This window comes from Coturnix japonica, chromosome 17 (genome assembly GCF_054131305.1).
Source record: "Coturnix japonica strain WE chromosome 17, WE-NBRP24, whole genome shotgun sequence".
Taxonomy (NCBI): Eukaryota; Metazoa; Chordata; class Aves; order Galliformes; family Phasianidae; genus Coturnix; species Coturnix japonica.
In genome coordinates, this window is record NC_140679.1 from 13,476,772 (window position 1) to 13,492,079 (window position 15,308).

At 49.4% G+C, this 15,308-nt stretch overlaps 1 protein-coding gene across 2 annotated transcripts; it reads right to left on the reverse strand.

The window, feature by feature from the left end:
• Window positions 1–14,541, reverse strand: LDLRAP1 (low density lipoprotein receptor adaptor protein 1). Of its 2 annotated transcripts, XM_015883372.3 has the most exons (9): window positions 14,393–14,541; window positions 13,696–13,838; window positions 12,247–12,359; window positions 9,903–10,017; window positions 7,185–7,257; window positions 6,723–6,806; window positions 5,309–5,439; window positions 3,401–3,435; window positions 1–2,038 (listed from the first exon to the last, which is right to left on the reverse strand). In XM_015883372.3, the coding sequence occupies exons 1-9, from the start codon at window positions 14,475–14,477 to the stop codon at window positions 1,894–1,896; spliced, it is 924 nt and encodes a 307-aa protein (XP_015738858.2). In that variant the 5' UTR covers window positions 14,478–14,541; the 3' UTR covers window positions 1–1,893. The 2 variants fall into 2 exon arrangements, with proteins under 2 accessions (XP_015738858.2, XP_015738859.2); XM_015883373.3 differs by lacking the exon at window positions 3,401–3,435.
• Between the last annotated feature and the right edge of the window lie 767 nt (window positions 14,542–15,308).

Genomic DNA, 15,308 nt, shown 5'->3' on the forward strand with positions numbered 1-15,308 from the left:
TTCAAAGTAATAATAATAGTAATAATAAAAAAAGGTAAAGCTTTTATTTTTCTCCATACATTCTTTTTTTTTTCTTAAAAAATATCTACATACATATATAGCACTGTGTATATCAGCGTATGCTCCTCGAAACTCTAGAAAATAAAAGAATATCGTCGTACAGAGAAAGCCCCACAGTCCATTCCTGCAACACCATTTCCTTCTTAGCGAGATGAGCACTCCCCAGAGCTCAGCACAACTCGTTTGCTACCACTTCTGTTCTCTTAGCATTGCTTCTGCAATGGGTCCACATCCCTAGCTCTGCAGAAAGGGCAAACTTGGAGTAACTCCCTCAATCACAAGAGACTGATGCTCCACGTGACATCAAGTCAAGGGCACAGTGCTTTGAGGACTGCTCTGAACACAGACCTTGTTGCCTGTTTATCTGCAACGTTATTAAGAGATGTGATGAGCTGGCTTCACAAGTCATCAACACCTCATCGGGGTAACAGGCAAAAAAATCAGATCTCAGTGCCATTGAGCTGTTTCCTAAGAAATTCCTATAGCTGACCAAGATCTTTGTTTGTTTGTTTGCAAGCAGCCTTAGGAGTTACAAAGAGCTGTCTGGGGAATGAATTAGTGTTTCAAAACAAAGTTCTGAGTTACAAATCTATAAAACAGCTTAGTATACTTCACAGAAGGCCACAAACACTGCAAACTGTCAGTGCGACTATTTAGGATCATTAAACTTAATCTTTTAATTGGCATAAGCTTTATACCTCCATTACTTTGTTTAAATTCCAGGAGCAGATGAAAACAGCTTCCCAAGCCTCATGGGAGATGCAGCTGTCGGAGGAAGGAGTGGAGCACCACTGACAGGGGCACCTTCTGCTCATTAAACATACAGGTATTGGTCTTGCCTAATCCAATTCCTTTCGAGTCTATTGAGCAGGCAACTACCAAATGTTTCTGAGACTGTCAAAAGGCATGCACAGCCAAATCCACTTAGCACAGCTCAGAACACAGATCTATTGTGCTACACAACCTGCAACTTCCAACGCACTTTAGAAAAACAGATTATTACTGCCTGCTGTTTTTTGCTTTTAAACCAACCATGCAACTGAGCCTTGGTATTTCAAGTCATAACAGAAACAACGAATGTGAGCAGTCAGTTTTGATACAGCTGCAGCACCACGGTTTCTTTTTGGGGGTGGGGAGGGAAGGAGCTTCTGAAGAGAAGTTACAGGCACTGCTTACTTTGCCATTTTGGACCATTACTTTCAGCTCAAGTTTTAAAGTGCAAAACTTATACAGTCTTTGGATAAGAAGTGTCAATTCACTCAAGAAGCTGGCAAAGGAAAAGCCAGAACATGTACGGGTGATTGACAACTGAGAGTATCACATTCACAACAAAAGCAAGATCTGTGCTACCTCTTTCAGCACTGATAGCAGCTGCTGCAACTCTCCTCCCCTCAGCCTAGGCAGGTGTCATGTTGTTCAAGAAACAGTGGTTGTGCTTTCATCTGCATTTCCATCTGCAGACCTTTGTCTAGAAATGTGTATACAATATGTATGCTTTGGTGTTGCATAGTATTTGTCAGGGAGGAGCAGGCACTACTGATGGCATATTGCCACCTGATACTGCAGATGCTCTACACGCCTTTCAGTAATATATGTAAACGGTAACAGCTATGAATAAATACCTTCAGGAGCATCTCATAGTTTAGATAAAAGTAAGGTAAAAAACAATCCACGTTAGATGTCTAAAACTTTGGTCTAAGCTGTGCTGTAACTTCATCTGACTTGGTAAAGACCCCTCAGAAGAATCCCTTGTATACAGCACCTGGAAGAGCACGATTTAGTCCACAGACTTTTAGTGGTTATTCTGTTAACAGCTGTTAGATGAATCTGACTTCAGAACATGAACAGGTCATCTTTCTCGCCTGTATTTGAATCTATTTTATTCCAATCTACAGACGAGAGCATTTCTGCACTCTGGATGTCTTGAGCCGTCAGTCCTGTGTCGAGAACGTAAGGGTTTGTTCTTGACTGAGCAAGCCTAAGAGGGGAGAAAAACAAAAAGTAAGAACACAAATGCATGTAGTTCATAGCTCGGATGCTTGACACAACTGTAATGCCGAAGCCAAACTTCAAAGTCCTCCAACTGAAAGAAGTAATTCAACAAGGGGAGAGATGACAACATTTGCAGCTCTCTCAGGTTTGTTGCAGCTTTTCTGCTTGTTCATCCCAGCATCACCCTAAATCCAGGGAATTTGCAGTCTGCACATCCCATACATTCACACTGTGACACAACAGTGCTTTTTTTCCTCCTCTGAGCACTTCCTGGAGGCTGCATCACTAAATGGGATCTTATCTCAGCATAAAGGCTGCGTTGACCAAAGGAGCAGCCTCACTGCAATGACTCAGTAATACTGCCTTACCCAAAGGCCAAGGGTAATGTGACGGCTCCATGTCCAGCAGTGCAAAAGCCTGCAGCCAACACTTTAGTTAAGCAGAGCAAGGAACAAAGCTGAGAAAACTGATGACATTACGTCAACATCAAGCAGTCCCTTTACAGATCAGGTCTTGGGACAGGGTTGCCGTGGAAATGGAAGCTGTAAATCATTCCCAAAACGTGAACATGACAGAGAGCTCCATTTCCTTAGGGCTAAGCAAGCAGTTTTTTCACTTGGCCATGTGCCTGTCACCCTCTACAAGCCTGCTTGCACGAGGGGCAGAGAGGGTAACTCACCTGAAAGAAAATGGATTTGTTTAACATTGCTGGATTGCTTGGTGGCAGACCCCCCAAGGGCAAATCTTAATCTGGACTAGAAAGTGAATTAAGCCACATGGCTTTATAGCCTTAAAGTCTGGATGTTCTCAGGTACATCAGTTCAAAACTGGTGCATCAGAGTTGCCTTGATGTGACCAAGCTGCAACAGGCACCAATACAACATGATTCGTCAGGGAGGGAGCATGTTGCCTACAGCATTTTGCTGTTGGTTTGGGGAAAGATAAGACCAAGGTGCCAGGATTTGGCCAAACCACACTTAGGGAAGAGAGTAAAGAGTAAAGATCCCCATACCAGAAGCTGGGACCAGCACTGCCACACCTATCACAGGGGCTTGAAACAATCTGCTTCAAACATCTCTGAAAAGCAAGGGTGGACATGCTGGCTGCTCAGGGAATTAGATTTCCTATCACACACAGTCTCTCTTCATCCTTAAAAGGCTGTCAAAATATATGGCTTATCAGCCAGCCGCAAAGCCTATCTTTCAATTAAGAGTTGAGGTACTGATGGGGCTTGCTGCCTAGGTCAGATCATGACAGCTGATTAGATTAGAAGCATTATTAAAAAACACAGGCCCCCCTGGGCTAGTCCCCAGTGGTGTGAACTTGTAAAGGGTGTTATTAGAATTACCTTGAAAATGCCTCGTCGAGATCATCATCCATTTCCTTTTTCAAAGAGATAAAAAGAGAGAAAAGTAGTTGCTAAGGGAATGCACAAAAGTGTATTTAGAGATCTGGCTCCACACTTCAGCACAGCAGACAAAAATGTATATACGGACCTCTGAGTGCCCAAAGCAATGCTCCTATCAGCAATTTGCCTCCTTAAGCAAGCTTTATCTCACTCTCCACGCAAGCCATGGCATAAAAAGAAGTAATTCTGAGCAGTCCAGGCTTGCTCAGAGCAGGTCTCAGGACTTAGGCTAGGGATGCTGCACTCTCCTTGCAGCTCTGGGACAGAGGAGGGGATTGTCTCTTTCTCACTGTCCCCAGACCAGGCTAGTACTACCTTGCTGCCTGTACACACTGGATCTGGCCTATTAGATGAAACAAATTCCCATCTGGGCCAGCCAGACCCCTCTAAAGAAGCCAACACCTCCCAGCTCCTTGCTTGAAAATTGCCACCATGCTCCAAGCCGAGAACTGGTTCCAAAGCATCTGCATGCTGAGCCCTCCACCAACCCCAGCCTGCTCTGCTTTCAATGCAAAGCATAAGATATTGTTTTGACTGAAAGCATCTGTCTGCTCTTTATGCAGGAAAAACATTTTGGGCAGAGCTGATAGGCAGCAACTTAGCACCAAGCAAAGGGAGCCGTTGCCCTCAGCTCCTGCCATGCAACTGGCACACACTGTAGGTTTTTGCCAGGAGGATGAATCTGGACAAAGCTCAGCAAGATGTTTTGGGCACTCCACAGGGCTTTTCTGGATCAAGAACTTGGAAAGCAACAGTGCACCAGCAAAGGGCTGGACCTGTGTTGTCTGAAAACAACTCTGTGATCCTTTTTTCTCTGATCTGTTCTTTGGAGGGTTCCAAGGAAAAGCTTTTGAATTGATCAGGGGAGAAAGGTTTCCTGTGCAGGAACACGGCCCTTTGAGAGGGCTTTGCTACGGGCAGACTTGACTATGCCCAAAATTTTATGATGCATTGGCAGGTGATGTAATAAGTAAAATATGAGAACTCTGCAAGAAGGGAGGATCAGAGACTGCTGATAAGCCTGCAGGCTTTGGAACTGATCTTCAGGTTTAACCTGAAAAGCCTCAGGCTCAGACCTGGCAGATTCAAGAAACAGGCGCCATGCAAAGGCCATTATCATTCAGCTCCCAAATATTAACAGTGTGTATCCAGAGAGAAAACATGGCAGGGCCCAGGTCACAGGTTGGGGATGGTGGAGGTTCCAAGATCAGCCCCTGCCTTGTTGGTGATGCAGCATTTTGGTGTGCAAGAAACTCCCCCATGGATGCACACCCAGATACATCACCTAGATCGTTACTTTTCTATGACTGGTCCATGAAACAGCTGAGCCAGATGACTCTGGACATTTTAGAGAAGCCATCCATGTTCACACAAACAAGACAGTTACAAACAGGAATGAGGTAAAACTAAGATTAATAACAAACATTAACACAACCTGGTTTTAGTGAGCAGTAAACAAAAGCCATCAGCATAGTGTTTTTTCCCCCTGGACAGGATAGTTAGGCAGTCTCTCATTTAAGTGACAAACCATTGAGAAGCACTATGCAAGAGTAAATAATATTCAATTATCTGACGGTAGCATTTTTTCACAGTGGCTTGCAATTGCTTTAATTTATTTGCTGATCCTAACAAGGACTCACAAACTAAGCAATCATTTCTAGTAGGACACCAAAACCCAGCTCGCTTGGGCAAGTCTGAAATCCTTAATAAGCAGCTCAGCTGCCCAAGAGCTCCCAAAGGGTCTTGTCCAAGAGAGGGCACCAAAAGAAGACCTGGAGCACACAAGGATTGAGGTAGCATCACTCCCTGCCAGCTCAGCAGATTCTGTGGTGCCCTGGGCAAACTTACCCACACCACGTTGTTATTTACAGAGGAGCTGGGCCCAAACACGCTGTTATCTAAATGTGTGGGGTTTTCACTGCTGGTGAGGAGCAATTTGGCAGGATCTTCTAAATCCACCAAGTTCCCTGTGGCTGCAGCTGTGAACAGAGGAGAGAGGGAATGAGGCACAAACATAAAACCAAGCCTTTTCTGCAGCAATTGCTTTCCCTTGAGGGGAGAAGTCAGGGGGAGGCAGTGAATTCCTTTCAGCACAGCCCTGAATTTTAGTGTGGAAAAGCTGCATTCATACTGGTTTCCACCCACATAATTCAAGATGCTCCTATCAGGCACCAAAGACCCCCGAACAGGGATGCAGGGGAGTCAGTCAGCTTGTCCCTCCACCAGCCATCAGGGAAGGCTCTTGGGTATGTGCTTACATCCAAAATGGGTAATGGTCAGACTATGGCAAAGCTGAGACATCCCACCCCAAAGCTTCATAGCCCAGGGCTGGGCTGGGAACAGCAACCACAGGGTGGGAACCTGGGCAACATCCTCAGCTCAGCTCATGGCATCAATTCAGCATCTTGCAAAGAGGCATCTTTATTCCATAGGATGAAGGGGAATTCACAGGGTAAAGAGCAGTTCATAGCCTGATGGCCACTGTTGTACCATAGGCTATGTTCTTTCAGGGAAGCTTTCAATCACCCCCCATAACCCGGTGATATGGGCAGATGCAGAAATGCCCCAGCTGCAAAGCATCAGCATGTGGCCAGGGAGACAAGAGAGCCCATTTCTATACCACTTGCAGCCTTGGACCTCATTTGTTCTGATCTGCCACCATTTGTGACAGATTCCTCCAGTCCTGGGCCTTCATATGAAAGAATGAGATGCTCCAGTCTGGGATTAAGCCCAGTTTAATGCTATTTTCCTCTGTGTCAAATCCTCTTATCTCCGAGGCCAGCACAGAAGGGAGATTAGCCTTTTGTCCCATTTCTCCCTGGCTATACATCTATAGCGTTTCAGAGGACCCCTGGCCAGACACTGAGCTATGAGAGCTTTTACCATTTGTTTTATTTTCACGCAGCCAATAGAACAGCAAGTCCTTCAGGTCCAACACAAACCCCAAATTAAACTTAGCATGTGAGGACCCACGCAAAGTTTGTAAAGACATTACAGCCAATTTGCCTCAGGCAAAAGTAAACAGATTTGGGGTGACAGCAGCTGCGTACAAAGGGATGTAAGAGATACTTAAAGGGAAGATAGAAAGATCTGGCAGGCAGACACTGAGTCCAGGGCAACATCTCTGCTACAACCAGAGTGTTTGCTTCTTATTGATCAAAGCCCTCCTAGGAAAATGCCCATGCAGGAAAAAACCCACAGACATTAGGCTGCTTCCCATCCCCAAAGCTGAAGAAAACCTTTGCTGCTGATTGTGACTTACATGCATCAGGGCAAGAAGGGGCAGCTGAGTTTGGGCTGCTCACCCCTTCTCCTTCCAAGATGGACCTTTCCCGTTTCTCCTTCTCTGCAAAAGAAGGAAACCCCGTGACTGCCTGCAGAGCACATGCCTTTTGCAAGGAGAGCTACGACAGGCCACTTCTGCCCAGAGCAGCCCAGGTCTGAGTATGTTTTATAATCTGCTGGAAGGTAAAAGCAAAAATATCCACAGTGGTGGGGTCTGAGGTACTACAGAGAAGCACTCAGCTCTCCAAACCCCACTTACAAGAAAGGAGCACAGCCAAAATTCAGCCTGATTTACAAGGCTGTCTAGAGATGGATGATGCTTTAAATCATGCCAGAGATTGGACCAACCTTAACAGCAGCCTTGAAATCAGGAGCTGGAAAAACCCAAAGTCATTCCTTGAACTTTCATGTGAAGAGTAGGAAAAGGAATAAAACTCACCTTCCTTGGAGGCTTGCCAGAACTCAAATGCTATTTTGAATGCCTGAGCTACAGTGAGGGTGACTGCCTGGGCCTGAAATGAGAATGGTTAAGCAACATGTTAGTAGATGGGGTTCTGCTTTGCAAATTGACATTAACGTGGATCCAACCAGTCCTCCGCTCCGTGCACTCCCCCACTGCCTGGCTGTGGAGGGGTGACAAAATATTGATGGAAACAGCAATTTTCTCTATGTAGGACATGGAGCCCATTGGAGACATGTCTTTAGCTGTAACAGCAAGATGGAGGAGGCAGGGAGATGGCTGTCAGAGGCATCCAGCTGACAAGCAAGGAGAGAAAAGCCCCTCCCAACCACAGGGCGCACAGCTCGTCATGCATCCCACACCTAAATACAATCTCAACAAACACAACCGCTGCACGGCTGCAGGCTTGTGCTCGTGGCTCTCTGCTACAGGGCCAGGCTGTGCAACACCCACTGCAGAGCATCACCCACCAGAACAACCAACACTGCCAAGGGACTCAGCACCCAAACAGCCCGGACCACACCGCTGTCAGCAGGACACGCCAGAGCCAGGGCAGGATGTCCACCCATCCCACTTCAGCACTGTGCCAGTCCACGTGCATGAGAACACTCTGAGAGCAGCAGGCAAAAGGCAAAGTGAGATCTTCCCCCTTCCCCCAAGCTAAGCTGGAGCCATACAGGCTTAAAGCAGTAATTCAGGTTTGCTTTGGAACGGCCTTGAGCTGGACACGCACACAGCCAGGGCTGCAGCAGGATACCTTCACCTTCAGTCCCTTCATTCCTCCCTCAGCTGGGAACCTGAGTAGCATTTAGGAAAAGAAAAAAACAACACAGCAACCAAGCATACCTTAAATAACCCACACTGCTTGAGATATATAAATAGTGACATAATTGCCAGTTTCATTAGGAGAAGGCAGATCTCACTGGCAGCTTAAAGTGCAAGGAGATAGCAAGTAACACAGCAAGGCTGGAATGCTGTACGAGCCTTGAGGCATAAGTTTATGAAGTTACAACCCAAGCAAACCCAGATCCTGGAGTGTAACCCACACACAGCCCCCTGTGGGTTGAGGGGGGAGCACTGAAGAACAAACTCCTCCCAGAAGCCACGTGCTCCAGCATGGGAGGAAGAGAGGAGTCACAGCAAACCTATGTGAGCCACTTAAGCCTTGCAAGACAGGAGAGCTCATTTGAATGTCAGAGCTATTTACATCTTTCATCAAAGTGCAAATGTTTTATGGGAAAAACGTAAATATGGTAATTAAGTATGAAACTCCTCACAGCTGTTTACAATTTAAGCTGTCACATCTGAATCCAGTTTAATAGACCCAGCTACTGTTGAGAATTACTCATGAACTAAAAATACAGACTAATTATAATGCTGTTGACTGCTAGCAACGCGTATGTTCAAGGACCCTGCCCTGGGGAAGGGGCAGTCACTGGTCTGGGAGCAGGACAACACCTCACCAGCACGACCTCCATGCATTTTACAGACAAAGAAGAAAAGTATTTCTGGTTTTTGCCTGAAAAGGTCTTGGAGAACTTCATTTTGGAAGGAAGTATTGAGCTGATGTACCACCAAGGTAAGTCCTTCACAACTGGAGAGAGTTACATTTCAATTTGCAGAGCAAGGTTTATCTTCACCATGCAAGGACAGAAGAACAGGCTACAGATGGGAGCTACAACTTGTAGCTTCCATTATTGCCTCCTTACAGAAAGAAACAAAGAACTGGGCACAAGTCGTGCCATTGGCTTGCCAGAGACAGATGCTCACAAGGTCCCAGGGGTTGCTGCTCTGGATTGCACCAAAAGGAACAGCTCCTGCAGCTTCTTGGGATGTTGCCTCCCTGCTAGCAAGGGAGCAGATCTAGGCTCATTGCTCAGGCCCAACAGGTCCCTCCAGAGGAAAGATTGCTGGGGCCAAAGGGTCTGATCTATCCCACCTCTGCCATTTATTGCCAGACCCAGATCTTGCTCTACTTGAGATCCCTGAGGGCTTTCCCCTTGTCGCTATGTGGAGACAGTGCACACTGACCCACTTCTCTCCCCTGCTAGCTTGCAAAATGCTGGATCCTTGCCCAACTGAGAGCCTTCCCTCCTCAAGATGCACTGAATCAGCAGGAAAAAATCCCAGAAGCAGGTTTAAAGCAAGACAGAGACTGGTTTCAAAGAAAACAGCATGGTAAGCCTTATGCCACTGGCTAAATGCCTCCCATCACCAAGGCAGCCCCCAGGCTACCAGCCTCCTCAGGGACCCCCTCACCTGCCTCTCCAGAGAGCCAGACTCCGGCAGCTCTAGGAAGTAGCTGCTGAGCAGGGAAAAGAATCCCAGAACCTGTGACTGCAGCAAGGCAGGAGGATTTCAGGTCAATCGTTCTCACCCCAGCTCCAGATCCTGGGGGCAGAAGGGCTTTTCTGTCTGAGTGAGACTAGCTGAATCCAGCCTTGAGTTCTGCCTCCCTCCTCCCTGCATCTGCTCCACAGCAGTGCTGGGTCCCTCTGGAGACCAACTGCTTGTCCATGGGCAGCCATTAACTGCCTGCAAACAGGTAGCAGCACTGCATTAGAGCAGTGGGTGCCCTGCCATGGTCTTTGGATGAGGAAGAACCCTCCTTCACTACACCTATGTGCAAAGCTGATATTGCAGCCCCTCTGCTTCCTCCTCCTAAAGCCACATCCCCATTTCTTCCTCTGAACTGACCATTTTCCGTTTGGTACAAAGGAAGGCATGGCACTCCAGGTTCTCATTGAGCTGGTTCTGGGCAATGTAGGCAAACACTTTATCGTGGATCTTGTCTGCCGTGCAGTAGGATATCCTGAAAGACAGAATGAAACGTCTTGTCTGGGGCACTGCACGCACAGATCAACCAACCTGTCCAAAACCTGCTCCTGCACCAGGTCTTTGAGCAGCACGGCCAAGCAGGGAAGGCATAGGGAGCACAAGAGCATTACCCAGCTTTGAGGTGACAGAGGAGTTAATGCCACTGGTTTAACTGCAAGAGATGCTCAGTACAACTGCTGGCCACTTTGCAGCCAGCCACAACACAGCACGAACTGTGCATGTGGCACAGAGGTAGGAGAGAACGGAAAGCATTTCACCTTGCCAGAAAAGGATAGGTTCAAGAAGGCAAGTGAAGACTCTGCGGTGTAGCAGTCTGGGACTGCCCCTAACAAATGCTCTGCCTTCAGAGACTGGACATTTTTCCTTAGAGAACAAGCTTACAAAGAGAGAAAAGGACTTGTTCTTGGGGTTCCCACGTGCTTTCTTGAATCAGGGCAGGAAACTGAAGCAGGAGCTGTCAGAAAGGCTGAAATTCAGGCCTTGAGACCTACAGCAGCAGATGCACGGGGTGCTGCAAGAGCCCTGACTGAAGATGAGCCCTGACCAAAGGAGGCTCAGCATCCCTTGTGGGAACATCCCTGCTACAGGTGCATCCCTCCCAGTCCCCCAGCGGGGCTTACTCCAGAACACTCAAGAAGGCTCTGAGAAGAGCAACAGGCTGAACAGTCTGGGGAGATCTTGTTGAGACCAAGAGCTCAGCTCCATTCTGCAGGGCAGCACGTCCCTTGTCACCAGCCACTGCCATCTCCCAGGGACCTTCTGGACCAGAAGCTTTGGGACCAAGCACTTTGTCTGAAGGCAGTAAGCACTGGCTGGAGCAGCCCTGGACATTTAGAGCAAGGAGGCAGGAGCTAGCAGCAAGCAAAGCCTCTTCCCTGAGCATGCAGCAGATCTAACAGGTAATACTGGAGAGAGAAAACTCAACAAATAAATAGAACACTTTCACCAAAGTTCTCCTATTGCCTGGCGTCGCCTTTTCAGCTTGTGTTTTTACTGCCCCAAAGACTTTGCAGGGAAGGGACAGGAACATCTCAGTTCCCAGCAGATTCTGAGACTTAAAAAGACACATTCTGTATTTCTTTACACCGCATTAGTTTCTCACTGTGTGTGAGGACACCTCTGCTCAACAACCCGTGTTGTGTTGTATAGAGCTGAGCTGTGCTCTGGATTAGAGAGGCACTTGGAAATTACTCCTTTCTCCCATTTACTCTCAAAGAAGCATCACCGCTCTTCTATGAACAGTGACACAAGCTATGAAAGGTCACCTACACAGACAGGTGGCTGTTTTCCTGCAAACCTTCTGAACATTTGAGGCCCACAGCTCTGCTCACATGAGGTTTTACACCATGCAGCGATACTGGTTTTGGTGCCATCATGCTCAGGGCTGCTTCACTCAGCTCCACTCTTAAGCAGTAGTTTCATCTCTGTGGGAGGTGGCTGCAGTCAATGCTTAGTAAGCAAGTAAGTTAATAGTCCTTCTATAGAGTGCCCCAGCCCAGAGCTCCCCATGTTACATTTAGCACAGTGGCACAGCACATGAAGAATGAAGGACAGAAAGTGGAGCGTGTGACGAGTGAAAGGAGAATGGATAGAAGTGATGGGAAGGGACAGATCTGGACTTAGCTCTGCTCCTCCAGGCCTGCATCTGACTCCAACCGGGTACTCTTTGAAAATATACTTACAAAATCCAGGATTGAATATGGGATAATCCAGTCTCACCCTCCCCTCCCACACTGGTATTAGGTCTCAGCAGCTGCCTAAGCCCTGCTCTTTGTCAGAGTGATGTAAACACATTAGAGGCAAAAAGCAGGGCGCGCAGCAGCCAGCCCCAGAGCCTGCGTCCTCATCTGTTCAGCAATGCTCCGACCATCCTCACATCCACCTCCTGCCCTTACCTGCTTCAGCATTTCTTCAGCCAAGCCACACGTGGCCACGGGGTGCTTGGCTACGGATCAGCAGCGTGCCCACACAGAACATTCAGGATCACATCTTTCCTTACCCCGCTGCTGGACACATTTAACACAGGAGACATCTATTTGTCTTAAATTTAGCAACCACATTGCTTTGCTTTAAGATGTGATGGCCAGAGAGATGTCAGCTCAGGCCCAAATGGAGGTCAGAGCTCAGATGCCAGCACAGACTGGCCCCTTATGCTGGACACGGGCAGAGAGGAGGGCTCAGGGCAGGCTGTCCCATAACACACCTGTATATGGAGACGTTCTCAATCAGCTCGTTAGTTCCACTGTCATTTAGCACAATCCCTCTGGGCGACACTTTCAGTGTAACTTTCTGCAGTTTCTTTCCACTTGCTTTTGCCTTTGGAAGGAAAAGAGGGAGGGGGAAGTTACAGGCTTTAAGTAGAGATATCCAAAGCTATACCAGCACAACAGAAGGCACCAACCCTGATAGAAGCTGTGCTGAGGGCAGGGCAGCCCTGCAGGATGTGGGATCCCAGGCAGCCAGCTCCGAGATGCACTACCACATCCTGTTCAAGCAGCAAAGCACCCTCTGTACCACGGACAGGATGCAAGCTTAAAAAGTAATGACTCAAGTAGCACTTTCTCTTATTTATTACCCTGCTTTCAGGAGTCAGGCTACACACAGCTTATTGCTGATCTCTCCTAAGAAATATCTGTCTCATTGCAGCCCAAAAACCTGAACCAATGGGAGGGTCACCAGAGCTGCGTCCAGATCAGCTGATGGTGAGTCCTGCCCCCAGGGGTGGGCTCAGCCCTGGGGCATTTATTTAAAGGCTCCATTCTCACTCTGTCAGAGCAGACACAAAGGGCTCTGCCAGCATCTCCCATCTCATGAGAGCACTCCCTTCCCTTACAGCTCAGCATAAGTCAGGAAAGGATCCGTTGTTACCCAGCACAGTTCACCACTCCATTGCGTCCTATGGCAGTTAACGGCACCATTGGGTCTCTGACTCATTCAGAGTTATAATGGCTTAAAGAAACATTCATTTTATTTGGACAGCCCAGCGAGCAGGGGCACTGGGGAGGCTCTATTATAGGACAGCTGAAAATTGGCCCCTCTTGCATGATGAGTGGTTGCACTGCTTGAGAATTCCAGGCTGGATGTGGCTCTGGGCAGCCTGGTCTGCTGGTTGGTGACCCTGCACTTAGCGGGGGGGTGAAAATAGATGATCACTGCAGTCCCTTTCAACCCAGACCATCCTGTGATTCCATGGAGTAAATCACCCTGCTTCCTTCTCCCTCTCAGTTCTCCAAATCCTGGGAAAGAAAGCTCAAAAATGCAAACCAGGCCCAGGCCCAGAGCTCGGTCACGTGCTGGCAGCTCTCAGAGCACTGTGTCTATCTTCCATGAAGAGAGCCTGATGTTCCCAGGTCACAGCTTTCCTCCACATCCAGGGTCAGCCAAGCTTATCAAGCAGCACCAGAACCCAGACACACCAACAGCTTCCTGCAGCACAACCCTGGCCTGAAAGGCTTCCCAGCACAGCCCTGCATTACTACCTGCAGCGCCAGATACAGCAGGGATGCCCTGCTCACCTCCAGAAGGTGAAACCCGCAGCCCTGATGCTCCCCAAGCCTGCAGGTGGAACCCTTTGCCTTCAGATCTGCAGCTTCTAAAATAACCCCAATGACAGGAGGTGACGTGGGCCTGTTCTGCAGCCGCAGATACTCACGGTGGCCACGATCCTTTTGACAGCAGCAGCAGACAGCTCCTCACCCTTCGGCTGCTCCACCAGCGTCATGCCCAGGTACTTGAGGCTGAACAGCACCCCTTCCAGCAGCGTCTCTCGGGTATCGGTCCAGTTCTCCGGGAGCTCTAACAAAGCAAGAAAGAAGCCCTCAGAGTTCCATACAGACAAGAAGAGCTTGCTGGGTGGGCACTGCATTTTGTCGCCTGCGACCCATCTGTCCTGCCATGCTGGATTTCATGAGGCATTAGTGGAGTGTCACAGCCCCGTCCTGCAGTGCGGGGTGACTCAGAAGGAACCTCCATGCTGCGATACAGGGAGGTGTGCGCTGACAGGCAGGTGCTGCTCGGCCCCATTACAGCACACACAAGCTGTAATGCAGCAGGTTGAGTGTTACCCCATAGTGCAGCCCCACAGCCCGGCTCAGAACGGGCTTTTCTGCCTCACCTCGTGCATCCGGCCCGTACAGAGCGGGGCAGGGATGGGAGCAGCCATCAAGTTGGCTCCAGCCCTGCAGCCGCCTCCCCATCGTGCGCTCCGTACAGCCCCGGAACGTAGCGCTGATCCCGACCCGACCCGCAGCGCCCCCCACCCCGAGCCCGGGGGCAGAACCGGGCCCGAACCGCGCGGTGCGGGACGGGGGAAGGAGGGAGAGGGGAAAGGGGAGTTGAAGGGCTCTCACTGTGATGGCGGCCGGCGGCCCAGGGCGGTTTGGTGGCGCTGGGGCTGCGCAGCAGAGCGCGACCCGCCGAGCGCAGCGCGTCCATCCCGGTACCGGACTACGGGACTATGAGACTGCGGGACCAACTCCAACGCGCCGCCGCTCCGCGCATCGGGGGCGGGGCTTAAAGGGGGGGAGCACAGCGCCACGGCGTGACGTTACGTTACGCAATGGGACGCTAAGTGACGTAACGACGCAACGCCAGGCGGTTGGAGGCGGTTGGAGGCGGTTGGAGGCGGTTGGAGGCGGTTGGAGGCGGTTGGAGGCGGTTGGAGGCGGTTGGAGCCGGTTGGAGCCGGAGGTTTCCACAGGGCCTTCCGTCTGGCGCAGCGCTCTGTGGCAGCTCAGCTTCTTCGACTGGGATCTAATAGAAATGGATTCTCGCCCCTTTTTTCCCCCCTTCCCGTAGAGCCGATGCATACGGGGTCTGTTGTCTCAGTACTGAGCTACGGTTGCATACGTGGCTGCAGTCAGAGCGCAGGCCTTGAGGTGAGAACGCGGCTGTGCCCATAGTGCTGTTTCCCACCCTCACATTGGCTGCAATAGGCCCCACAGGGCTGTGCTGACAGCTGTGACCACACAGAGATAAGGACACGGCCAGGGCCAGATAGTGAGTGCGAACGGTGCTGAAGGAGGCAGCAAAATGGGGAACCTCAGCAGCAAAGAGATGGGGATGATATTCCATCATGGGAACCTCCAGCAGCTCTGAGTAACACTGCTATGGTAAGGATTGAACCCCTGGTGGTACAGGTTACAGCCCTGGTGGGGCTCCAGGTTTATCCCATAAGGCAATATCCGTGCTGGAAATAATGAAACCTTAATGCTTGTACTGCCCTGTGGGTCCTGTGTCCTTGTTTCTTCTCATCAGCTGCACCAA

Coding starts and splice junctions, on each gene's coding strand:
- LDLRAP1 (XM_015883372.3), bottom strand. CDS start 14,477: ATGGACGCGCTGCGCTCGGCGGGTCGCGCTCTGCTGCGCAGCCCCAGC. Junction 12,360..13,695: donor TCAAAAGGATCGTGGCCACC/GTGAGTATCTGC, acceptor TTCCTTCCAAAG/GCAAAAGCAAGTGGAAAGAA. Junction 10,018..12,246: donor GAGAACGTCTCCATATACAG/GTGTGTTATGGG, acceptor TCTGTCTTTCAG/GATATCCTACTGCACGGCAG.